The sequence below is a fragment of the Myotis daubentonii genome, chromosome 10 (genome assembly GCF_963259705.1).
Source record: "Myotis daubentonii chromosome 10, mMyoDau2.1, whole genome shotgun sequence".
Taxonomy (NCBI): domain Eukaryota; kingdom Metazoa; phylum Chordata; class Mammalia; order Chiroptera; family Vespertilionidae; genus Myotis; species Myotis daubentonii.
Genome location: NC_081849.1, coordinates 50,112,078 through 50,137,342, shown reverse-complemented (window position 1 = coordinate 50,137,342; position 25,265 = coordinate 50,112,078). Strand labels below are relative to the sequence as shown.

At 43.0% G+C, this 25,265-nt stretch overlaps 1 protein-coding gene across 2 annotated transcripts in view; it reads left to right on the top strand.

Moving 5' to 3' along the window:
• Nucleotides 1-21,736, top strand: part of SLC25A13 (solute carrier family 25 member 13) — a 164,750-nt gene extending 143,014 nt beyond the window's left edge. For both annotated transcript variants that reach the window (XM_059712379.1, XM_059712380.1), the window contains 4 exons: nucleotides 10,668-10,806; nucleotides 19,906-20,064; nucleotides 20,180-20,270; nucleotides 20,547-21,736. In XM_059712379.1, the coding sequence (XP_059568362.1) occupies nucleotides 10,668-10,806; nucleotides 19,906-20,064; nucleotides 20,180-20,270; nucleotides 20,547-20,733 (576 nt within the window). In that variant the 3' untranslated portion in view covers nucleotides 20,734-21,736. The remainder of the gene's footprint in view (nucleotides 1-10,667; nucleotides 10,807-19,905; nucleotides 20,065-20,179; nucleotides 20,271-20,546) is intronic.
• The last annotated feature ends 3,529 nt before the right edge of the window (nucleotides 21,737-25,265 follow it).

The following is a 25,265-nucleotide window of genomic DNA, read 5'->3' as shown; positions in this document are numbered from 1 at the left end:
TTCTTGTCTTGGTTGAGTAGAAAGATGACTTGGAGTGACCTAAGACCTTTACACCTGGTATGCATCCCTCCATCTTTCAAAACGAGGACTACTGTCCTAGTTTTAGTTGGGACAGGTAATCTTCCTTCCTTCCCTGGGTCCTTTTGTTTGCCGTTGTTAACATGACAATGCGGGACCCAGGAGGGGGAGTGGTTGGTTCTGTCCTGTGTGTTTAGGCCTGCGGTGCTTAACCTCCCTAAATTGGACTTAACCTGGCTTTCTATTTTTCTCCTGAATTGACTTGCAAAATAGCCCACTATTCTGTGACTTCCCCGTGAATGGTAATTAGAATACTTGCTTTAGAAATACATTTACAACTGAAAAAAAAAAAAGTGGATGTGGTAAACATTTCACATTCCTGAGGTTAGAAATAGTTCTAGTGGACCCTGTAAACAAAGCCTCCTCTTTGGGTACCATTTAGAGAGGTTTAGTTACAGCCCTGAGTAGGTAGGTGATTGAAGTAAAGGCAGGATAAAAAACGGCCTTTGAAAGAGCTTTTTGAATGTAATGGAGTTTTCAAAAAATCTGCAACTCTACTGCTTTTCTTAAGAATGCAAGAGGATGTGTTTCCCTTTCTCAAGGTAACTTTTGTTTTATTTCATAAGCCCCTAGCGCATGAGCTATGTAAAATAAATCAAATCGTCAGAGAAAAGAAAGTGGCATCCATGGACTTGTGAATGTTACCGTTCCTGTAGGAGCCAACAAAGCTTTGCTGGGGAGACGGATTACACCTGAGGAATGGAATGGAACTTGCTATTTAACACTGAATGTCAGCACAGCGCATGTAGGCTGAGAGATGCTTCCTTAAGCAAAGGAACAGTTTCTGTCTCTTTGAGTTCAAAAAACGAGCAGGGAAGCAATGACAGCCAGGATCCATCATGCAGAGTTGAAAATCATTTTTGGATTGTGCTCCTGTGTGGTGCATTGGCTGCAGCGTGGAAAGTCACTTGCAAATATAGGCTGTATCTACTGTGTTCTAATCAGAGGTCTTTGTCCACTGCATTCTAGAGCATTCAGATATATAGTCATCCGTGTACATGTGTGCATGTGTGTTCATTCATTGTGTATGTGTCGATGAAACATTGGACTACTGTCCATAAAATCAGAAAGCAAGTAATGATATATGTTCTTGATTATTCTGCTAGTTATCTCAAAGGGATGTCATTTGTTTGTTTTGTTTTTAATATATTTTTATTGATTTTTCTAGAGGAAGAGAGATAGAAACATCAGTGATGAGAGAGAATCATTGGTCAGCTGCCTCCTGCATGCCCCCTACTGGGATTGGCCTGAAACTGGGACACGTGCCTTAATCATGTGCCATGTTCATCCACTGAGCCACAACGGCCAGGCCTATTTGTTTGTGTTAAAGGAAATACAAGTTTATGTTTTTTTAAAAAAATCATATAATTCAGAAATGTCTGGAAGTAAAATTCTCTCTACCCCTTTCAATCCCATTCTTTCTTCAAAAGATAACCATTGCTTGTGTTTTTCATATTATCTTTAAGAAAATAAAACCTACTTAGGTCAATATTTACCTCTCTCCTCCTTTCTGCTTTCTCTTTCTCCCTGAATATCACTAATTGTATCCATATCAGAATCTTGTGTATGTGTGTTTTAGCAAAAATGGAATCTTTCTAAGCGCACTATATATCTTAAAGCTCTTTCCTCATTTTATTTAATAGCTGTAGAAACATTTTTAAAGTATTTTTAAGCAGGTTCCTACTGATGGGCATTTATATTGTTTCTAGTTTGGGGATATTACAAGCAATAGCAGGGGGAATATCCCTGCATATATTTGGATATACTTTGTGAGTTTATCCCAATGATAAATTCTAGCAATGAAGATGTGAGATCATAGGGCATGTGCATTTTTATTGTAATAGATTTTGTCAAACTATATCATTTTATCAATTTTATGTTGGTAACATGTAAGTAGACAAGAAAAATTTCTCAATTTAGCAGCTTGTAAAGAAATACTCATTTTTATGAGCTCATGGCTCCACATGAAGAAAACACCTATTTAGTCATTAGTGTGAGGAGCTGGTGCCCTGCTAATTTTCTAACACCAAGGGCATGCTATGGCTTTACACTTGCCCCCTTCTTCTCCCACACATGGCTTTTACCTGGACCTCTGAGAAAGCCTCCTCATGGGTTTGACTCCCAACTCTTCCGAACCCATTGTCCCCGCAGCAGCCAGGTTGATCTGTTTAAACTGTGAATCAGATTAATTCACCCACTCAGCACAGGTCTATTGAGAGCTGACTGTACGCCCTGTTCTAGCCATTTAAGGCATGGCTATGAAATCCAAGTCCCTGCTCACACGGTGGTGGATAGAAAAAGTCAGCCATCAAGATAACAAACATGTGACATCTGTTGGTGCTATAAGAACCTTGATGAAGAAGCAGGCAGGGTAGGTTGAGGGCATGGAAAGGGCCAAGGCAGGCTAGCATTGAGGGAGGGGGGTGCGTTTTAGTAGAGCAGTCAGGGAAGGCCTCTCGGATGAGATGACACTTGAGTGGAAACTAGCGTGCCCCACAGGAACGTTGTCCTTGCCCAGCGGCTTCCTGCTGCACCTAGAACAGCACCCTAGCTCCCTCCCTGCTGGCCTCTCTTCCCCTGCACTTTGGTTCCACCCTCCCTCTCCTCTGGCTGCCCTGCTGCCATTCCTTCCCGCAGACACTCCAAGCTCATTCCCTCTCACTTTTCAGTCTGCCTGAAGGCTCTGCCCCTCACTTCTTTGCTCAACAGATGCCTGCTCAGAAAGACAGCCAGGTCACTGCATGGCACCTGTCACCATCTGATAGATTTCTGTGTGTGTGTGTGTGTGTCCTTATCGGAGTGTGCTTGCATCCCGGAGACCTGTCTTGTTCACTGCTGCTTGTAACAGTTTCTGGTGGACATTTGATAAGTATTTGTTGAGCCCATGAAGGGTAAGCAAAAGCCACGTGTTTACAAGTTATGACGAGGGTATTAGAGCACTGACAGTGAATGAATGTGGGCAAGTAATGACCAAAGAAGACCATGATGTTGGGGAAGTCTAATGCAAAAAAAGGAGACATCCATTCATTCACCCAGCAAGCTCTGCCCTGGGAATATGAAAGTAAATCAATAACACATGGTTTTATAAGGAATTTACCATCTCGTGCCTGCACACCCCTATGGGGGATTGAGCCCGCAACCCAGGCATGTGCCCTGACAAGGAATCGAACCATGACCTCCTGGTTCAACCCCTGAACCACACTAGCCAGGCGAAAAATATTATTTTTATAAATCAGTGCCCAAAGGAGTTGAGTATACAGAAGGGGTTAGAAAAGATTCTTAAAAATATTAGGAAAATGATTATTATTTTTTTTATCATTCTTCCGTTCATTTACCAAATACTCATTAAGCACTAATTCTAATAGGTGCCAGAGTTACAAAGATTGAATGCAGTATTATTGCCTTCAAAGTGATCAGTGTTAAGGGAGGTGAGAGAATATAATCATTCCAGTGCCATAAAGTTCTTTTAAAAAATAATTCGATAGGCAGTATAGTTTTGAAAAGAAGAAAATTCAGATATTCAAGAGTAGGTAACAATAAAATGTTAGTGTTCTCGCCCTGTGTTGCAGATAACCTACCTTTCCAGGGACAAACATTTTTTTATCAAGTTCATGCTTTGTTTTGTTGTTGTTTCTTTCTTTTGCTTGTCTTTTGCTAAGTGCCTGCAGAATTAGTTTTAACACAGCGCTTTTTTATTTCAGCGACACTTGTATAATATAGCATGCTGTCCTTCAGGTTTTAAGTATTGAAAATACTGCCACTCACTGTTTGTGGAGTGCTCTGAATATATTTCCCAGCAGTGACATAGATATCTAATAATCTATTCTTACCTCCCCCTGGTTTCTAATTGTGACCAAGCTATGCACTTAAAAGATGGCCAGTTTAAGAAATGTCCATTGACTGTAAATTAAGGTGACATGTCCCACGTGGGATATGATCAAGTTAGCAAACTATTGGAACTTATTGGGTAGGATTAGGTCTTCCGCCAAATAAAAGATTGATTGGTTCTTACCTGATAAATGTAGAACTCTACTGTGATTCAAGTATGAAACCACATAGGAGTCCTATTCCAGTTTCTATTTAAAGAATATATTAGCTATTTCTGTTTTCTGCTGTAAGAGGACAGTGTGTTTTTCATTGATTGTAATAATTACCTCTATATCATCACCTTTCATTGAAGATCCTTGGGCTAGGTATTTCACTAGGTCCTTCATATGAATCATTGGATGTAAATTTAATTCTGATGTCAATGCAAATGTTACTCGCATTTTAGAGATAAGGAACTGGAGGCACCGAGAGCGTAAGAACTTCACCCACCATCAGATACCAAGTGGCAGAGCAATACTTTGAGCCCAGGTCTCTGACTCCAAAGCCTGCATGCTTGCTCCTGCAGTGGCCTGCTGCTGGTGGGGGGTGGCAGGATGCAAGTAGAGAACCGTCCTTAAGAGGATTTATTTTAAACTACTTCTTTGAATGCGGTCTGCTTCCTCTGAGAAGTCATCCTCTCCAAGAATTGCAGTGAGAAAGGTGAAACACGAGAGACTCCCCAGCTCAGCTAGCCCATCAGCCGCAATTGCAGAGAAATGGCCTTCATTGGGCACGCCGAGGGCATTGGAATAAAGAGCTCTCCCTTCCTCCCTGGATCTACACCAAGGAGAAGAAAACAGAGGAATGAACACGCATTGCCTGCACAATATTGGAGGCTGAATGAAAGTTGTCAGAGGATGGTTCAGGAGCAGACCAGCTTGAGCATCTCCTGGACAAGGCATTGGTTCTCTCTGGAGGGCTTCTAGCCAGTGGCAGAGGAGCACTGTTGATGGCAAAGCATCGTGTGGTAGAAGAAGAGTAGGGAAGAGCCAACACTGACACAGGAGGGAATTTCCTACCCAAAAATCTCCAGTGACCAAATGCCTTCCTTAAAATTGCAATGAAATTCAGGAGAAACCGATATCCTAAAAGTCTCTGGAATAAAGAAAACAAATAATAGGCACTGATATTTTACATTAAAATTGAATTCACTTCAATGTCACTGATACCGAGTCTCCAGTTGTTGGCTGGTTTATTTGGTTCTAACTCCAACAACACAATCATACCAGGTCTCGGCATCAGTGATATTTCTCACCCAGTTCGAATCCCAGCCTCGCAGCCCTAACTGTCCCTCGACTGGGCAGGAGAGGTGCTGCCAGGCTGTGAGCCACGGGGTAACTGGCGTGGGAGAAACCAAGAGGAATGCTGAGGGATCAAGACATGACATGCTGCCCATTGTGTGCAGCTCCAGGATCAAAATATACAATTATACATGCCAAATAAATTCTCAACCTGCAAGTTAGGGAAAGAGGGGTGGCTCTGACTGCAGGTGCCAGGAGCATTAAATAACCTTCGCAGACAAGGTGCACCACTGTTGTCTTGAGGGCTGCAGGGTCCCCCGGTCTGGCATTTGCCCCCCAAGCTAGACAATGTGCATTCACGGCAGGAGTCTCTGTTAAGCCTCCGTCTCCCAGACCTGCTGGCTCCTGGTGCCCAGCCCTGACACAGAGGTGCCTTTGTGAGTGTAATTACCTTCCCCTGTATTAGAAATAGTCTGTTTAGAGCTGTATTTGCAGGTACAGCTAGAATAAGCAGGAATTAGCATGCGAAAAGACCTGCCCTGGCCCTGACTTCTTTATCAGCAACCACCCTTCAGGACTGTTTTGTTGTTGTTTTTTCTGCCCATTAAATGGATTGGGCAGGTGTGATACCAACCGAGATGAAGAGCTTTAAAAGAAAAAGGGGGGGCGAGTGGGGGGAAAGACATTGGAGGTAGCAGTGTGTGTGTGTATGTGTGTGTGGGTGTGTGAGTGTGGTGTGTGTGTGTGTGGTGTGTGTATGTGGGTGTGGGTGTGTGAGTGAGGTGTGTGTGTGTGTGTGTGTGTGTGTGTGTGTGTGGTGTGTGTATGGTGTGTGTAAGATACAAATCCTGTTGTGTTATATCTTTTGATAGTTTCATGCCAGACAGAGCTGCCAGAGTAAACTTGAGTGGATGATTCCAGCAACTTAAGAATTGATTAAAGCTCCCTTGGGCTTTCAACACAGTGGCCGCATCCAAGAAAGCATGAGATGCAAAATAAAGAATTCCTTTGCCATGGTGATACCATGGCCAGCATCTCTAGGCCTGCGGCACGGGCTTGTGTCGATTGTGGACTCTTAACTTTAAGTTAAGTGAGGCCTGCCCTTAAAGCAGCTTTCCTGGACCTTCACTAGAGTGATGACGAGAGACTTCAGAATGATACAGAGTTGGTGTAGAGAGAGAGTCCGTCACTAAACTAGATCTGAGTTTTGCTTCTAGTTTATTTACATAGGGGTCTCCCTGGAGATGCCTTTTATTGTTCCTGTCTGTTATTGGTGGGTCTTTTATTTAAAAGGAGGGGGAAAACACACACAATAATTTACCCTCTTTGGAGAAAGAGTGCTTTAATGAATAGTAAGAGATCAGATGATTGCATTTTGTGTTTATTAATTTTCCCCAGGTGGCTTTACTGTGCACAGAGGACATTCAGGGCTAACCAGAGGATGTCTGAGACAGGCCTGCCTCGGAACCAGTGAGAAGGAAAGGCAGGAAAATGTGGGGATTTTCTTATGCAGCAAGAACGGTTCAAGGTTTATTTTAGGTGGCACACACTTTGTAACTTATTAATTTTTTAAATGGCCAAAGTAATTATTTTTTGTGTTGCTGACGCAGGCACTGGGGCCGCACGGAATGTTTCCCTTTATTATAAAGTCGCCTGTTCAAAGTGGCTGATCACCTAGTAAAAATCGCACGGGCGGGGGGGGGGGTGGCGGGGAGCAGACAGATTTCAAGTCAAACAGGTTTCTGTTTTGCTGTAGGACGGAGAATGGGTGTTCACCACCCATGTGAAGGATTTATCAAGGAATCCGGGAGAGGCATTCTCTCTGTTGGGACTTTAAAAGCCTTTTCACATCCTGCTTCCCTTTTCATTGTGGGGAGCCACAGGTCAGGTATTGCCTGGGGCAGCCTTACAAATTGGCACCTGCCTTTGTGCCTTTGACCTGAAGGAAGTGGTGAGGAGAGGAGGCCCGGGGAATTTAAGACATCTGTGCCTCTTTCTCCAACCTTCTGCAGAGTTAGCTTTCCTTGGGAACTGGGCTCTCGTGCCTGGGGAGGGAGAGGCTGGGGGCACCTCCTGTTCAGGCCAGTGATTTGCTGCCTGGAGGAGTCTGAGCAGGTGCTTGGCTGTGGGGGATGCAGCACTGGAGGCAGGGAAAGGGCCTCCTCCTCCCCACCCCCTCCATTGCCCTTCACATGTGTACTGCAGTGGGCACTTTACAGGGACTAACACATTCATCGCCTCCTTTATTCCTAAACCTCTCCCAGACCCCCGGAAAAAGGCAGCCTTTAGTATCTGTGACAAATGAGGACGGTTCAGAGCTTGATTTCTCCTGATGCTCATCTCCAGATACCCAGCGACAGAAGAGAGGGGTGTTCTTCATGCCTCAATCAGTAGAAATTTGAGTTTTTAAATGTTGAGTTTTGGTGGGGGGTTTTTTATAGTATATTTTTATTGCTTTCAGAGAGGAAGGAAGAGGGAGAGAGACAGAAACTTCAGTGATGAGAGAGAATCATTGATTGGCTGCCTCCTGCACGCCCCCTGCTAGGGATAGAACCTGCTACCCTGGCCTGGTTCATAGGTCAACGCTCAACCACTGAGCCGCTCCGTCCAGCGAGGTTTTAAATGTTTTAACTCGCTGGCAAGGCTGTCCTGCTTCTGCAGAGCGGAGATGGAGGCTGATGCACACAGTATCTTTCTTCCTTGGCGTTGCCTTTTCTTCACATTTTCAGAAACCTAAGACCTCTTACATAGTCTGACATTCGCTCCAGTGCGCACAAACTACTTGTTTTTTATTTTGCACTGTCTGATCCCTGGTAGGAAAAATGCAACATAGTCCTATCCATTTTTCCTTAGATTTGTTCTTTTTGTGTTTGTTTGTTTGTGTTTTGATTAAGCCATTTTTCTTCTCAGTCATCTGGGGCTGTTTTCAAACATCTCTTCAAGCACCTCACACCCATTACGAGGCGCTTGTTTTCGCACTGGGACCTGGAGGTTATCCTGATTCCAGCAGAGAGAGCTCCTTTTGGGGAAAACCCACCGCTCTTCCCAGGGCCTTACCCTTCCTGTGTCCCAGGGCGATTTCAGATCACATCTCCCCGGGCCTTCTGATTGCATGAAGCCATATAGCTTAAGAGGGGCTGATCACTGTTTTCTCTCTCTCTCTCTCTCTCTCTCTCTCTCTCTCTCTCATTACCATTCCAGTTCAGAATTATCCATGACTTCCTCCTCAGCTCTGTTGTATCCATAGCAAATTACATATCTTTGTTTGGAAAACAAAAAGCTTGGTTTTGGTCTCTAGTATAGTTTTCCAAGAAATGAGTTCGTTGTCCTTGCAGAAATCTGACAACGTAGCCCAAAGCCTCGCATTTCTCTTTTTAGTTGTGGTTTTCTCTGTGTGACTTGGCAAAGCTAACTCAGTGTCACCAGGAACGTGTCTTAGGGCCCAACTGACAGCCAACGATTTTGCTGTTTTCTAAGTTAAATCAGACAGCAGTTCCTGGCCCCTGGTTGCTCACACCCTGAAACAGGCCAGGCTGACCGAGGCGGATCTAAGAGTGAGAAGAAAGCCCGGAACAACACTGATGAAGTATGGACAGCGTGGAGCCACATGGAATCCACTCCCTGTCTACCTTCTAGATAAAGGATCCTCATTGGGAAAGGGTGGCATTTGGGTTTAAATGAATGAAGAGCTGGTATTTAAGAGGTTGGTGTTCCCAGCTTAAAAATCGTCCAAGAAGATGCAGAGTGATAGGTCCCTTGATTAATCAGATGAATGGGTCACTGAATAGCTTTACCTGAAAGGAATCAAGCTGACCAAGGAGAGGAAAATGGGAAAATGGCAGCATTACAAAGCTTTGAGAGGGTGAGGATACCAGGCCTAATCTGTAGGACAGCCAAGACCACAGGTGGCTGACGAATGAAGGAGATGTTAGACTATACTCCCCCACAACAAAAACAAAAACAACCAGGAAGAAAAGGCATACCTCATAACCACAGAAGCATGGTCCGAGCTATGGAATGAATGGTGGTTGATATTGCTCCTCTTCTCACTTAGGCATTTAACAGTTTGGGGGTAGACGATAGAAAGGTGTGGGCTGACTGGCAGTACATGGTGTGTATTCTTTTCTTGAAATGTCTGCTCCAAGGGGACAGAGGCATCTGAACCCCATCTATGAGTGAGTTGGCTGAGAAATAAGCAACATGACAAGGTCCAGATTCTGAGCATTCGTTCTGGTTGGAAGGATGGGCCAAAGCAGGAGGAAGATTAATAGGATTAAACATGAAGTGCTACTTCTGTTGTTTAAGGCAACTAATTAGGTTACAGGAGCCCTGGGTCAATAGCCGTTCCTCTGCAAAAAGACGAAGGGTTTTGTTACTCACGAGCTCAGTTTGAGTCAGGGGTGTAATGTGGGTCAGAGAAGCAAAGCTGCAGTAATGAATGCGCTGTGTTAAGGAGGTTTGACAGATTGGAGACCACCATCCGCCCCAAAATACCCAAGATCCAGCATCCTTGGGCCTCAGTAAATGTCACTGGGCTTGACTGCATCTGATGAATTTGGATGGAGTCATTATTTTCTTTAAAGAATCTCTAAATTTGGTGGAAAGCTTTAGGTTTTACAAAATCTGTAAAAGAAATGCTATTAAATCATGAAGTGTTGCAAAAGGGTGACTTCCTTTCCATTTAGCCTACCTAAACACAGTATACATCTTATGGTTTTCATTAGACGATTAACTGTTTCATCATCTAACTGGGCACGCATCAATTCTCAAGGCCTCCCCATGTCACCATTTTGACACCAAAAATTATTTGGTGAAGACTTTGTTCTAGTTGTTAATTGCTCTACACACAGGTATTAAATGTGTAGGAATTATTGTAAATATTTTAAAGCATTTGTCAATGTTTCATAAATCCTGGAGGGTAGGGGTAAGTATGTGAGTAGATTAGGGGATCCATAACCCATTGAAAAGGTATATAATTTTTTACATATGTGTAATTTTTTCTGGGAAGGAGTCCAACACTTGCATCAGAGTCTCAAACAATACAAAAAATAAGCCCCATCCCTTTCCACCTATCTAATTGTTCTACTTCCTGGTATATGAACAAAGAGGCATCTTGGCTATTGCTGCCCATCTTCTGAGAACAAAACCTCCTTGAAATGCCAGTGACCTGCCATCAGTAGGGAAAGGTTGTCACAGACAAAGTCCCAAAATCACTTGAATAGAAATCTTACTATTGGAAAAAGCGAGAACTACCCCTTCTTCCTCAATAAAATTCGTTTTATTTTTTTAAAAAGAAAATTTAGATTTATTACTTGCAGAATTTGGGCAATACTTTTTTTTTTTTTCTGTTACCATTTCAACTTGTGAGTACAATTCAATCTTCTCAGGGAATATTTCATTCCAAGATAAGTTCCAGAGAAGCTTGATCTTCTCAATGGGATATGTGTTTCATGTGGTTTTTCTTCCTTTTCCAACGGACAGGGTGCCAAAGCATGCTTTCTGCGGGACATTCCTTTCTCAGCCATCTATTTCCCGTGCTACGCTCACGTGAAGGCTTCCTTTGCAAACGAAGATGGGCAGGTTAGCCCTGGAAGCCTGCTCTTGGCTGGTGCCATAGCTGGTGAGTACCCCTCAGAGAGCTCCGTTCCCACCCGCACCGGAACCACTACACTGGAACTTTGCTTCTAGCTGTTGACTGGGCACACAGGACTTGGCTGGCTATATGTTGCTTTGAAGAGCTACTGAAAAGAAAGGGAAGGAAATGAACCTTACTTCTGGCAGATTAAACTGTTAGGTTAATTTCTTAACTCTAGAAAAGGCTCATTAAAAATGGGTGTGTTTGGTGGTATTATTGGATTCCAGTTCACGTTCCATTTAGTTTCCCTTCATAGCATAAGAATGAGAACTAAGTCGGAAGTTTAAAAAAAAAAAAGTAATATCTAAGCACAAGCATGTATGACAGCTTGTCCAGAATTGAAGCAATAGTATTATCATTTAGAGAAAAGAAATGTAGTACAACTTGGTGCTGTTAGATTCCTGCTTCCTCCTCGCTGTATAAGGTCAGAGGATCTGGGTGTGCTTGTTAATTGAATCTCAGAGAGAAATGACTGTCATCTTTTTTCAGGGCTACAGTGAAAATATCAATAGAAGAGAAATAGATGTGGAGGTTGGTTTCTCCATCGCCATGTAAATCCCTAGAGGAAATTTGATTATAGCCACAGCAGGGATCAGTGTGTTCTTTGATGCTACTCCTGGTGCAGAGACCCTAAAGGCCGGAACAATCTGGATTAGCTCTCCAGGTGTTGACAAACATTTAATGAGTTAACAAACCCTAAGGCAGTCCTGTGATGCCTGGGTCCCAACAGTTTTGATACAGGTGGTGTTCTCATCAGATATGTGGCTTAAGTCTCCTGAGAACAACCCCCTGCTTTGAGAAGTTGCTTGCTGTTTTGTGGGCTCCTTGTCCTGCCTGTAGCCTGGGGAGCCCCTGGAGGAAGAAACCCAGGTAGCTGCTCTTTAATTCTTAATTCTTTTTCTTCAAAGGCAGTGATATTGGCAGATGAGGCAGGATTGATCCTTCCTGGCTGCCCGGAACCCTAGTGTAAAAGTAGCAATGAGATCACTCTACTTGTTTCAGGAAATCATGATTTCAAGACAAGAATATAAAACACCACGTTTAATCCCATCTTGCCATTGACTCACTGTGTCCTTTAGGTATCATTTACATATATATAAATGATAATATTTTTTGAGCCAAAGGTTATCATACAGTTTGTTTTAAATTACTTACTTGAAATAAAGTTGAACACCGAATGGGGAGAACTAACATACCACTTAGTGGGTGACCTTGGCCAAGTCATTTTAACCTCCCCTAAGCTTTGGTTTCCTTGGCTATTTCCCTTACCTTGTAAAGGAAAAAAGACACACAAGTCCAGGAAGTGTAGAGTCCCCAAAAAAGATGAACCCAAAGAGACCCACACCAAGACACATCTTAATTAAAATGGCATAGTTTAAAGACAAAGAGAGAATCTTAAAAGCAGCAAGAGAAGACAGTTAGTTACCTACAAGGGAGCTTCCAGAAGACTGTCAGCAGGTTTCTAAACAGAAATATTTCAAGCCAGAAGAGATTGGCATAAAACATTCAAAGTGATGAAAAGCAAGAACCCACAACCAAGACTACTCCACCCAGCAAAGTTGTGTAAAATTGAAGGAGAAATAAAGAGCTTCCCTGGCAAGAAAAACCAAAAAAGTTAGTTACCCCCAAACCAATATGACAAGAAATGTCAAAGGGTCTTCTTTAACAGAGGAACATAGTTAAAGATTAAAATAGTAGTAAATATGCATCTGTCAATAATCACTTTAAATGTAAGTGGCTTAAATGCTCAAATCAAAAGACACAGGGTAGCTGAATGGATAAGAAACCAAGAGACACATGTATGATGTCTACAAGAGACCCACATCAGAATGAAAGATATACATGGACTAAAAGCAAAAGGATGGAAAACGATATTTCATGCAAATGGGAAAAACAACTAGGATAGCAATACTTATATCTGACAAAATAGATTTGAAAACAAAGCCTCTAGTAAGAGACAAAGAACACTATATAATGATAAAGGGAGCAATACAACAAGAGGATATAGTCCTCATAAACATTTATGCACTCAAATAGGAGCACTAAATATATAAAGCAAATCTTGATGGACATAAAGGGAAAGATTGACAGCAATAGAGTAAGTAGGGGATTTTGACACCCCATGGACATCATTGGATAGATCTTCCAGACAGAAAATCAACAAGGAAATGGCGGCCTTAAATGACACACTAAATCAAATGGATTTAGTTTATATTTTCAGAATAGACATTCTTTTCAAGTGCACATGGAACATTTTCTAGGATAGACTACATGTTAGATCACAAAACAAATCTCAGTAAATGTAAGAAAACTGAAATCATATCAAGCATCTTCTCTGACCACAATGGTATGAAACTAGAAATAAATCACATACCAAAACACACACAAAAATATGGAGGCTAAATAACATGTTCATAATTGCATCCAAAAAATAAAATGCCTAGGAATAAATTTAATAAAGGATGTAAAAAACCTCTACTCAGAAAACTATATGTCATTGAAAACAATACAAATAAGTGGAAGTATATACCGTGTTTATGTTCAAATGTCCATACTTCCCAAACTAATTTATAGATTCAATACAATTCCTATGAAGATACCAATGGCACATTTCACAGAACTAGAACAAATATTCCAAAATTTTATATGGAATCCCACAAGACATCAAATAGCCACAGCATATTGAGAAAGAAAAACAAAGTTGAAAGAATCACACTACCTGATATCAGAGTTGACTATAAGGCATAGTAATCAAAACAGCATAGTATAGCATAAAGACAGACACATAGATCAATAGAACAGAATAGAGAGCCCAGAGATAAACCCATGCCTTTATGGTTGATTAATATTTGACAAGGAAGGCAAAAACATTCACTGGGGTAAAGATAGTCTATTCAATAAATGGTATTGGGAAAATTGGACAGATAAACGCAAAGGGTGAAACTAGACCGCCTTCTTACATCATACAAAAGAATAAAATGGATTAAAGACTTAAGTGTTAGACTCTAAACCATAAAAATCCTAGAAGAAAACATAGCCATTAAAATCTCAGACATTTCTCATAGCAATATTTTTTTATATCTCCTTGGGCAAGAGAAACAAACGAACAAACAGATGGAACTACATCAAACTGAAAAGTTCTTGCACAGCAAAGGAAACCATCAACAAAATGAAAAGAAAACCCACTTAATGGAAGAACAATTTGCCAATAATACATCTGATAAGCAGTTAATATCCAAAATTTATAAAGAACTTATAAAACTCATAAAAAAAACCAATCCAATTAAAAAATGCACAAAGGACCTGAATTGTCAGTTCTCCAAAGAGGACATACAGATCGCCAATGAACATATGAAAAGATGCTCCATCACCAGGGAAATGCAAATTAAAACCACAATGAGATATCATCTCACTCCTGTCAGAATTGCTATCATCCATATCAACAAACAAGTGCTGGCAAGGATGTGGAGGAAAGGGAACCTTTGTACACTATTTGTGGGAATGCAAATTGATGCAGCCACTGTGAAAAGAGTTACCTCAAAAAAGTAAAAATGTAATTGCCTTATGACCCAGTGATTCCACTTCTGGGAATGTACCCCAGGAAACCCAAAACACTGATTCGAAAGGAGTTACGCATGTTCATTACAGCATTATTTACAATAGTCAAGATTTGGGAGCAGCATCCCAAGTGTTCATCAGTGGACGAGTGGATAAAAAAATTTGTGGAATATTTATACTCAACCATTAAAAAGAAGGAAAAGATCGCCTTTTATAACATCATGAATGGACCTGGAGAGCATTATACTAAATGAAGAAAGCCAGTCAGAGAAAGACAAGTACCATATGAATTCACTCATATGTGGAATCTATTGAACAAAATGAACTAACAAACAAAATGGAAACGGACTCATAGATAGAGAACAGACTGACAGCTGTCAGAAGAGAGGGGGTTTTCAGGGCAGTGTGAAAAAGTTGAAGGTATTAAACAAACGAAAAGGAAAAAAAAGACCCTCATAGACAGAGACAACAGTATGGTGACTACCAGAGAAAAATGGGGGTGGGTGGAGGTAGAAAAGGGTAAAGGGGGGATAAATGGTGATGGAAAGAGATTTGACTTCAGGCCGTGAGCACACAATATAGTATACAGATGACATATTATAGAATTGTACACCTGAAACCTATATAGTTTTATCAACCAATGCCATTCAATAAATTCAATAAAAAAAGGGAAAAATAATTTAAAAGCAATTCTTAGGTTATTTTTTTAAAATGTAATGGAGAGATTAGATCAAGGTAATGAACTGAACATATTCATCTGTCTTTCCTCCTCCCAAATACCTTAAAATGTAAAAAAATACATTTTCAAAACTCCTCACTGACACTAGAAAATGTCAGCAGCAGCCCTTAAAAGGCGGGGAACGGACCCATAGTGACTCTGAAATTGGACTGAAAGATGCCACAGAGCAAAACACTGGTAAGAAAAACTACTTGTAGTAAAAGCAGATCCAGCGAATTTTGACCTGAATGAACAATACAATGTCTGGAGTGTGGGGGTGGAGGTTTCAGGGTAAATCATGGCAAGGGTTAAAGAATTTCATTTCCTGCCTGAAGGTTAGGCGTAGTCCCCTCCCCCCTCCCCCCCACCCCCTTTTTTATTTGGAGCTTCAGGCAACACTTGCAAGGAGGGGGATTGAAAGAAACCAAGGTTTAAGACAATTTTAGGCCTTTACCACAGATTGGGGGGGAGGGGGGTGATAATGGCCACTCTTCCCCATAGGGGTGTAAAATAATTCCCTCTACTTCCAGAGTGAAGTGCTTTGTACTTCAGCTGATTTGGAAGTTCTCCACTCTGCAGCTAACAGCCCCTTGCATCCAGTTAACAGGCCTGTGTCTCAAAACCCATAGACCATCCTCCCATTCAGGAGAGAGGCCTGTGGGTGACACTGTCCTAGGGTGACACTGGTAGAAGCCTCCACAGCACTAATCAGCCTGTCCTTTGAACTTGAATATCAATAGACAGACAGAGGTCCTCAGACAAGACTGAGCTGTAAGACAAGTAAACAGATGAATTAGAGAGAAAACAGGCAATTCAGGGAACAGAGAAGAACTTTGAAGAACTATAATTAAGGTCCTCAGAGAGATTTTAAAGGAACGATCAGTAAAGAGGCTTCCTTGAAAGCTAATAACAGGATTGCCAAGATTAAAAATCCGTAGATGGTCTGAATGATAGAATGGATTTGATCAAAGACCAAATTAGGCATCTGGAAAATAAACTCATAGGAAAAAAGAACAACAAAAAAGAACCCTCTAGAATGTGGAGCAAAAAGACAGAGATGAAAACTTTGAGCACGTTGAAGAGATATGTAGGATTAATCCAGGAGGTCTAATTCAATAAGGGAGGGAGGACTTCTCACCTTCAGTCCTGGGTAGCTTCAAAATGCCAGGGGAGGATGTCTCGGACCTCAGTTACATTCCCAGCACACGAGCATTTTGGCCAAGCTTAAGTGAGTTTCTCCATGTCGGGACTCAAAGGTTATCCCTCATAGGCTTCCGAGTCAAAATGAAAAGTTAATTTAAGAAAGAAGAAAATGTGGGATACACGAAACAGCAAATGAATTTAAACCTGAGAGTCTGTGCAAATAACTGTTCACTTTGGCACGCACTTTGTTTTTATACAAGAGGAGTCCTTGGGAGGCAGATAAAGCAAAGGAAGGACAAAGGTGGAAGTGTGCTGGAGGGCTCACCTGCTGGTGAAGGCTGTCCAGCTAACTACTTCTACAAATTGTAAATATAACACCTGTGTAATAAATGCACATAGCATTTGAATACATTGGACAGGAAAGGGTGGAGTTCAAAAGCGAAACAAAAGCAGAGAAAATAAAAGCCAAGCCGTAATGTAGGGCGGCAGAAATAAGTCTGTTAACCACAATAATAGCCACATGGAGTGTATTCAATGCTCCTAAGTCAAAACAGATGCCTTCCGATGAGTTCTGAAAAGAAATCAAGTCACCTGAAGTTTGAGAAAACAGTGACATAGAAAGATTGAACGAGAATGAATTGAAAACCATGTACCAGGCAGATACCAACAATAAGCAAGTTTAGCAATATCAGTGTCAGACTAAATGGAAGCCAGGGTTTGAAAATAGCATTCAGAAGGACAGAGGCATGTTTGCACTTATAAAAGATAAAATGCACCGACATCCGCCTCTAAGTCAGCGGTTCTCAACCTGTGGGTCGTGACCCCTTTGGCGGTCGAACGACCCTTTCACAGGGGTCGCCTAAGACCATCCTGCATATCAGATATTTACATTACGATTCATAACAGTAGCAACATTACAGTTATGAAGTAGCCACGAAAATAATTTTATGGTTGGGTCACAACATGAGGAACTGTATTTAAAGGGCCAGAAGGTTGAGAACCACTGCTTCTAAGTATTATCAACATAATACTATCTTATAAAACCCCAACTTAAAAGTATGACACGAACATGGTATTTTCTCATTCCAAGTGAGAATCTCCACACTTTTCTTAGAAGCCGATACAAGCAGGTAATTTAGATAAGGTTGTGAAGGGAGTTTTTAAAACTCTTAACCTTGATCCAAAACAAGTAGGTATAAACTCTGAATGCCATAAACAGAGAGGTACATCCTTTACAGATAGTAATGGGGTAGTTAGGGAAATTAAGGATGACTTGCCCCCAAAGTTGTCTTTTGCTGGCCATGCCTCCTTTTTGTTGTAAATGAACTTCTCCTCTCCAGCTGCTGGGCCCCCTTAAAGAGAGGTGGTTTTTTTTATTGGCTAGAGAGCACCCCGAATTGTTCCTGTCACAGGAGTAATGGGTGGTCCCGAGGTCTCCCCGTTTGTCTGTCCCTGAAGCCTCAGGTCCCTCCCTGTTGAGGAACCTAGAAGAAGCCTCCAGGTCTAGCCCCCTCTTGCCCACCCCATCCTTGGGAATAGAGAACACTTGGCCTCGATCGGGATAGCCTTAGCCTCTTAGAAGCCAGGAGAGGCCAGGCTGCTCGTCTTCCCCAGCCTTGTTTTGGAGCAGCCTGTTGCTCTCCAGGTGAAGAGAAAACCCCTGTCTACGGAGAGACAGTTTCTCTGAGGGCAGCGGCCTCATCTGAGAGATGGGAGGTGGGGATGCAGAGCCCGAGCTTCTAGTGCAGGCTAGTGTGTTTCCAGCAACCCCCCAACAAACACACATGAAACTAAACATCTTATGTTTACTAGACATCTTACTAAACATCTTATGTTTCTTTTGGCAATTTTATTCCACTAATGAGTATCTTTCCTCTGCCACCGCACCCCCCCTCCCCCAATGCTCTTTTTTTTTTCCCCCCATAACAAGGAACTCTATATGAAAACGGCCGAAACCGGTTTGGCTCAGTGGATAGAGCGTCGGCCTGCGGACTGAAGGGTCCCAGGTTCGATTCCGGTCAAGGGCATGTACCTGGGTTGCGGGCACATCCCCAATGGGAGGTGTGCAGGAGGCAGCTGATCGATGTTTCTCTCTCATCGATGTTTCTAACTCTCTATCTCTCTCCCTTCTTCTCTGTGAAAAATCAATAAAATATATTTTTTTTAGAAAACGACCCTAACTGAAGGAAACTTTCCCCATTTCATTGCTTGTGCATCTTTCACAGTCACATCTGACCTGCCTGCCCAGCACTGTAAGGAGGATGCTATTGGATGTTTACGGCTGACGGCCTTGCTAAACTCTTTCTAAGCCAGGAAGTAAAGCAAAATCAGTGGTGTGAACACCGTGGGTTCCTAAGCATTTTTCCTGTTTCCTTCCATTATGTTGGAGAATAAACTTCTGGCTCAAAGTTAAAATAATTCCAACAAGCTCCTAGGAAATTCAGGATGACTTATCCCGGGAAGCACTGAAATCGAAAGTGAGCTTTTTCACATGCAAATATGTGATGTGCTTTATGAAAACGGGGACCTAAGATGAAGTTTGAGGAGCTCAGTCCAGACGGAAGAGGAAGAGCTTCAGCTTCGTAAGAAAAGTGCAGACGTGTCCCGTGCGCGTTTCCCCAGACACACGCGCGCACTGTAGCTTTAAAGCTGTCTGTTAGAAGGATGGGATGGCGCTGCGAGCCAGACCACGTTGGTTTGGACAGAAATTCTTACAGAATTATTAAGCCTTAAAAAAAGCAAAGGAGATTTATGCATCTGCATTTGACCAATTTGGTTTGGAGTGGGTTCATAATGGAAAAGTAATAAAACCAGAAGAGACAGTGTCTTCTGAGCACAGTCTCGCTTTTAAAAAATCTAAACATGGGCTGCCCCATTTTGGATAAAATGACTGTAGAAATATTTCCCATTGGTAATTTGGGGAAGGTTTTGTTGTTGTTGTTCCTTTTTCATTGATGACCAGCCAGTATAAATCTGTCAGATATTTTCTCTAGGAGATGTCAGTCTATGAAAAAGAAATCCTAAAGTGTTATCTATGCAGGTCTCCTCCCTAGTCACCTTTACACACACACACACACACACACACACACACACACACACAGCGCAGATGCGCGCGCGCAGTGTTTGTTTAGCTACTAGTAAGGCCTTTTTCTGGTGTAACTGGAGAGGCCAGGGTTTGGAGGGTCGGGGGTGGTTGACTGTGTGCGAGAAGGCACCTCCCGTGACTGCCAGCAGCCACAGAAAAGCATGAAGAGGAAACGCATAACAAGCTTCACCTCTGAAAAATTCAGATCTAATAACTTGGTGAGTTTCTGATTTCAAAAGGAGAGCGGGGGCAGAGTGCCACAGACGTTCTCTCTCCTCTCTGTTTACTCTCACTCCCTGGGAGGAGTGTTGTTGATAAATAATTCATTATAACTATTTAAGAATAGAAGCATAACAAGTGGAGGTGATGGGAGGGGGCGAGGGCTGTCCATAGATGTGCGGGAGCCTCCATCGCCTTAGACAAGATGGTTAGGGTGGTATGTCCCAGAGGGGACAGTAAAATAGGCATCTGATTTCCTCGGTTTCTTAACTTTCCTTCCACGGGCCAGCAGTTCAAAGCGCAGTTATTTTTTATATAGTGCGAATGTGAGCAGACTGCCACGGCCTTGTCTTTCCTGCAGGTATGCCAGCGGCATCTTTAGTGACCCCTGCTGATGTTATCAAGACTCGATTACAGGTGGCCGCCAGGGCCGGCCAAACCACTTACAGCGGCGTGACAGACTGCTTTCGGAAGATCCTGCAGGAGGAAGGCCCGAAAGCCCTGTGGAAAGGAGCTGGCGGTATGGAAATGATTTGTCCTGAACTAACCCTTTGGTATCAGGTAAAGTTTTTTAAAAATCTAATTATACCCGATATTCACCCCCCCCCCACGCCACCCCCCCCTTTTTTTTTAAGCTCGTGTGCTTCGATCCTCACCCCAGTTTGGTGTGACTTTGCTGACATATGAATTGCTGCAGCGCTGGTTCTACGTTGATTTTGGAGGAGTGTAAGTGTCATCATGCTAAATTGAAGCTATATTTCAGTTGCTTCTCATACTCCGTCATCCTGGAGAAAGGTATGCCCACCTACGGGCTGAAATGGAGAAGATGTAGGGAAGTAATGAAATCACGTCTTCAGATCAGACCTATTTCCAAGGGGAACATACAACTGACCAGAATTCCACCACTCCTTTATGGTGCAGATGCTCAGTGTCTGGATGTTGTTTTTGCCAAGTTAAAAAATAAAACAAAACTCAGATGCTCCACTCTCTTTCCTCTTTCAGGAAACCCATGGGCTCCGAGGCAGTTCCTAAATCCCGGATCACGCTGCCCGCTCCCAGTCCTGATCACGTTGGGGGCTACAGACTGGCAGTAGCCACATTCGCAGGGATTGAAAACAAATTCGGACTGTACCTACCTCTCTTCAGGCCATCAGCATCTACCTCAAAAGTCACCAGTGGAGGCCCCTAGGAATGCCTGACTCGGGGGTGTCGCGATAGCTCTGTTGTTACATGGGTAAAGAATGCCCATCTCGGGTGGAAGCAATATTTCATTCCTTTCACGTCTATCTCTTGTTTAAATTCAAGTCCAGGCTTTTTTTTTTTTTTTTTTTTTAATGAGGAAAATCATTCCTTTTCTTTGTGTTTTCTTAACCAGATCATTGTAAAATTATTCATAATTCCTCTTCGGGCCTCCTGCTCACAAACCTTTGTGCCTGACATTTGCTAGGTTTTGGTCAACACTCACATGATTTGGGAGAAAGAGCAAATCTGAATAGAAATTAGAGCTGTTCTCCTTGGATTAGGATTATAATCCCAAAGAGGCTACTGCAAGGCAATCACGATGCTCAGAGCAAAGTGTTCCATGAGCTTTTGAACTGGTAAGAAGCTGGGTGCGTATTTGGGAAAAGCATAAAGCCCTGGAAGCAATGAAAACATGGTCAGAAGTAGCCAGCCTCGCCTGGCTTCAGATTTTAAACGCACACTAAGTCTGGCCTCTGGATTATATTATAAAGCTTTTATGTGAAACATGTTTTATTTTATTTTTTTGTAATGAAAACCACATTGAAGATATTTAATAATCATATTCTGTTACTGGTACCAAGACTACTGGTGAGAAGGCTTGTACTTGAGGGAAGTCCTTACGGCATTTTCTTACGTAGATGGAGAGAGACCGTGAGACGCCACACTTCTGTGTTAGACCTGCTAACTTGGAAAAACTGCTCGTCGGCTGCACCTGTGCTGGCTCTGCCTGTTGCAGTGGACACTAGGAAAATGCGTGCCCGTTCCTGGTACCTGCCCTGATCCCCTCCCGACCCCCGCTCAGGTGGCACCCATTTGCTTTAAAATCCGCTCTATCTTGAATCATGTAAGACAAATGTACTCTTAAGTTTTTATTTAATTTGTGGTGCCTTGGATAATGGTCAGAAGGCTTGTGTATCTGCGAAGGAGGAAATAAACTATTTTTAAAGCTATTGAAGTATTTTCTTTTCTTTGTATGTCACCTGGTGAATAATGACCATTATTGGACTCAATGTGTTTTGAGGGGGATTTTATTCATATTGGCATGGATATGTACCCTCCCGGTCTTCCAAGGTAATGTGTACCCTCATTTTCGGCAAGCCATTTTCACAGTGAGGAAGAAAAACCACATTTAACCATCCGTAAGCAAGAGACCTAGCAAAGCGACCCTTTTGTTCTGGTCATCCCCAGCACTTCCTGCAGTTTCTTATCCTGGGAGTTAAAGCAATATAAAGTTTCACTGGAAATTGGGCATGAAGATTGGTATGAAATGATGGCAATTGTATTTTCTCTGACTCATTCTCCCTCACACCAAAACCTTATACCGCTGTATCCCACACTTGGTAATTTTTGGCCAGAGCTGTAACCGTTTGGGGAAAGAAGCTTGAACAGAAAGTAGGGCTCCTTTTCTCCCACAGGCGTGCTCCTGAAGAGGCTATGATGAGTCTATTGGTCGTCAGCTCAAACTTTCCCCTCCGTAGGAGACAGCCACTGTCGGTCTCTGTCTTGCTGTAGGTCAATAGGTTGACGTTCAGTTACTGTACAAAATTGGGAACAGTCAGTGCCATCCACAAGTCTGATTTTCTTTTTTTTTTAAGCGAACAAAAGCTTTGTTACCCTCCCAGAAAGAGCGCACATGCATACGTGGCTCCCTCCTTGGTTTGGGTTTGGTAAAACCAAAAAAAAACCCCTCCTCCTAACCTCCTTCCCCAAGCCCCTGGGAATGTGATGTGATAAATGTTTATATTTTAATCCCAAAGACAAGTCACAAAACTCCAGATAGGCCTTAGCAATGTGGGCGGTATTAGAATAACAAAGCCTTCGAGCTTGGGTCTTCAAAATGTGGAGAAAAGCCCCCATAAATCGCTGCATTCCTTTTCTTCACTTGCATGAAATGTTATAGGAGATCCGATTTTCATGGTAGAAGCACTGACCCAAATCTCAGACGTGGTGGTTGCCCTGCCTGCTGCTCTAAGAGCGGTTGCATTGGGTAGGGGAGCGTCTTGGCTTCACCTGGACCTACCTGTCGCTGAGGACTATTCTCTTTAGTAAATGAGAAACCAGAGGTATGAGGAAGCCAAAGGAAATAGGGCCACAGACAGCTGCCTTTCCTTAAAATCCTCCCCTTATTCTGTTCAGGGATGGCCAATGGCTTGAGACACTTTGAAGGGGGCCTAATTTCCATGTCCGTGCTGCTCAGTGGGTGGTGTGACTATGACATCCTTGAATAGGACTGCAATCACCCTGCGGTGGAAACCACGTCAAATTTGTTCTGGGTTTTCCTTCTTCCTGAAGTGACAGCACAATACGTCGCCAGTGCTGTTGCTGCAGCCCCCGTCGCTTCCCTCCCAAACGCTGAGGAGCTAGAAGATGTGTAACTCCAACATGCTTGCCTGCCCACCCCGGGGGCCAGCCCCGCAGCCTTTGGCTCTGCCCTTCATCTATCCTGTGGTTGCTTAGGGGGTGGGAGGGAGGCCTGACTTTTGTAGCCACTTTTTTTTTTTTTTTTTTTTTTTTGCAAGGAGGGGAAAAAATGTGAAGCTGGCCACAAAGTGAACACACTGATTCTTGGGTTCCAGTCGTGGCTGGGTTTCTTGAGGCTGGGTGGCACGCTGTCGCCAAGCTCATGCTACACCTCATAACCCACAACCATTTGCTGAGCTCCCTAGAGTCGCCTTAATCCCAGCAGCCCAGGGTTGCACAGGGGAAAAGAAGAATTCTGGCCCAGAAAGGAGTCATTTAAATGCTTATTGCATTTCAAGCTTCAGTTTTTACTTAGCTCAAATATTTACTGTTGCTGGAAAACAATGTTTAAAATGTTGTGCTTATATGTTATTTCATGGTGTGGCCTATGTAAACCTCAGGATGCTTACATTTTGACAGTCTCCTGGAAATGTTTAACAGCACATAACTCGGCGAGCAGAGAATAAAAACGGAAACAAATTGTGCTTGAAAACGTTTGTAACCTCTTCCAGCTAGGGGTCCGGCAAGGCACGCTGGGATCCTTCAGGTAAAGGGAAGGAAATCTCCGAGAACGGGATCTTGCGAATCCTGTCCTGTGGCCCCATTTACCAACCTTGTCGATAAGCCCTCTCTCAAAGTCACGTGCCTTCTACCGCAGAAGCCATACTTGTGGGGATGAATTTGTATCTTTGCCACTGAGCAAAATCTCATTTTAAATTCAGGGGAATCAAATGCTTTCAGGATGTGGATTTTTCCAGAGATTTTTTAAAAGACACGTTCCCTGGTAAGAACAGCGAAATGTTCTTTCCACCAGTGGTTCTGCCCACCGAGGCGCGTGTCTTTTGTTTGACCCTTTGGGAATAACCCAACCCTCACCAAAGAGTTCTAGCTTCGATGTGATGAAGACCACGGGGGCTCACTCCTTCATCGGGAAAGTCTGAGGCAGCTGAAAGCAGGGCTACTGTATCTTTTAAAACAGGGGCGATCTTTAGATTGAAAGCCCAGCTTGGGCTCCATGAGGGCCGTGACTGTCTTTCATGCTAATTCTAGAGCACCTGGAGCTGTGTGGGCTCGTGGTTATTATTTTGAAGGATGGAGGGATGGATGGCTGGATGGGAGCTTTGAGAATTTTTTTTTCAAGAAGCATTCTGCAATCTCTGTTATTTTCCTACTGTTTCACGGGCTGTTTCTGCTGCTGAGTTAAAACCGTAACTGAAAACAATCGCAGTCTTAGGTATTGTTCACTTACTTTTAAAGTCATACATACATACAGCTCTTATGAAAGCAACGACAGCTATTTAAAATTGGTTTTATAGTTGGTTACATTGAATCAGGAACTGTCATATAAACGATATGATATTTAAATTTCCTGATCATGGTTAAAAGTAAAGGCTCAAAAAATGTATATCCTTTGAGATCAGTGTCACATTAAGCTAAACTACATCATTGAACCCATTGTCCTCATCCATGAATCGAATTATTGACAGCTCCCCCGCTCCATCCCTCGCACTGCCTGGCATTTATGTGCCCTCAGGAGCAGTGGCCAGCTTCCTTAAGCAGCTGCCCAGGACGACGGAAGACGGGAGCTCTTTTCAGGAGGGTGTGTCTTTAGCTAATGCATTAATTGACTCCAAAAGAGTCCAAATGGAACTCGCTGCTTTCATCTGCTGGGGTAACCTAATAAAATAATGCTTGTTTGTAGAGTCCCGGCTGTTAAGGGGGTTTTGCTTAAGGCAAAACCCAAGTCCCCGGGAATAACTTTAGAAGGAAAGTCTAAAGACCCACTAATTGTGCCTGTCCGAGGCTGCTTCTCCCGGGTCTCAGGTGCTCCCCTGCACACGGGTCTGGCACCGGGGCCCGTGCCCACCGCTGCTCTGCCTGCCCCGTTGGAGGATGAATCATTTTGCAGTGCAGCAGTTCTTACAATGATTTTTGAATGGACACAAGCTCTCGGAACAGACTTGTGCAAGCACACTTTGGTCTGTCCCATGTGGTGGGGAAAGGGAAATACAGATTAGT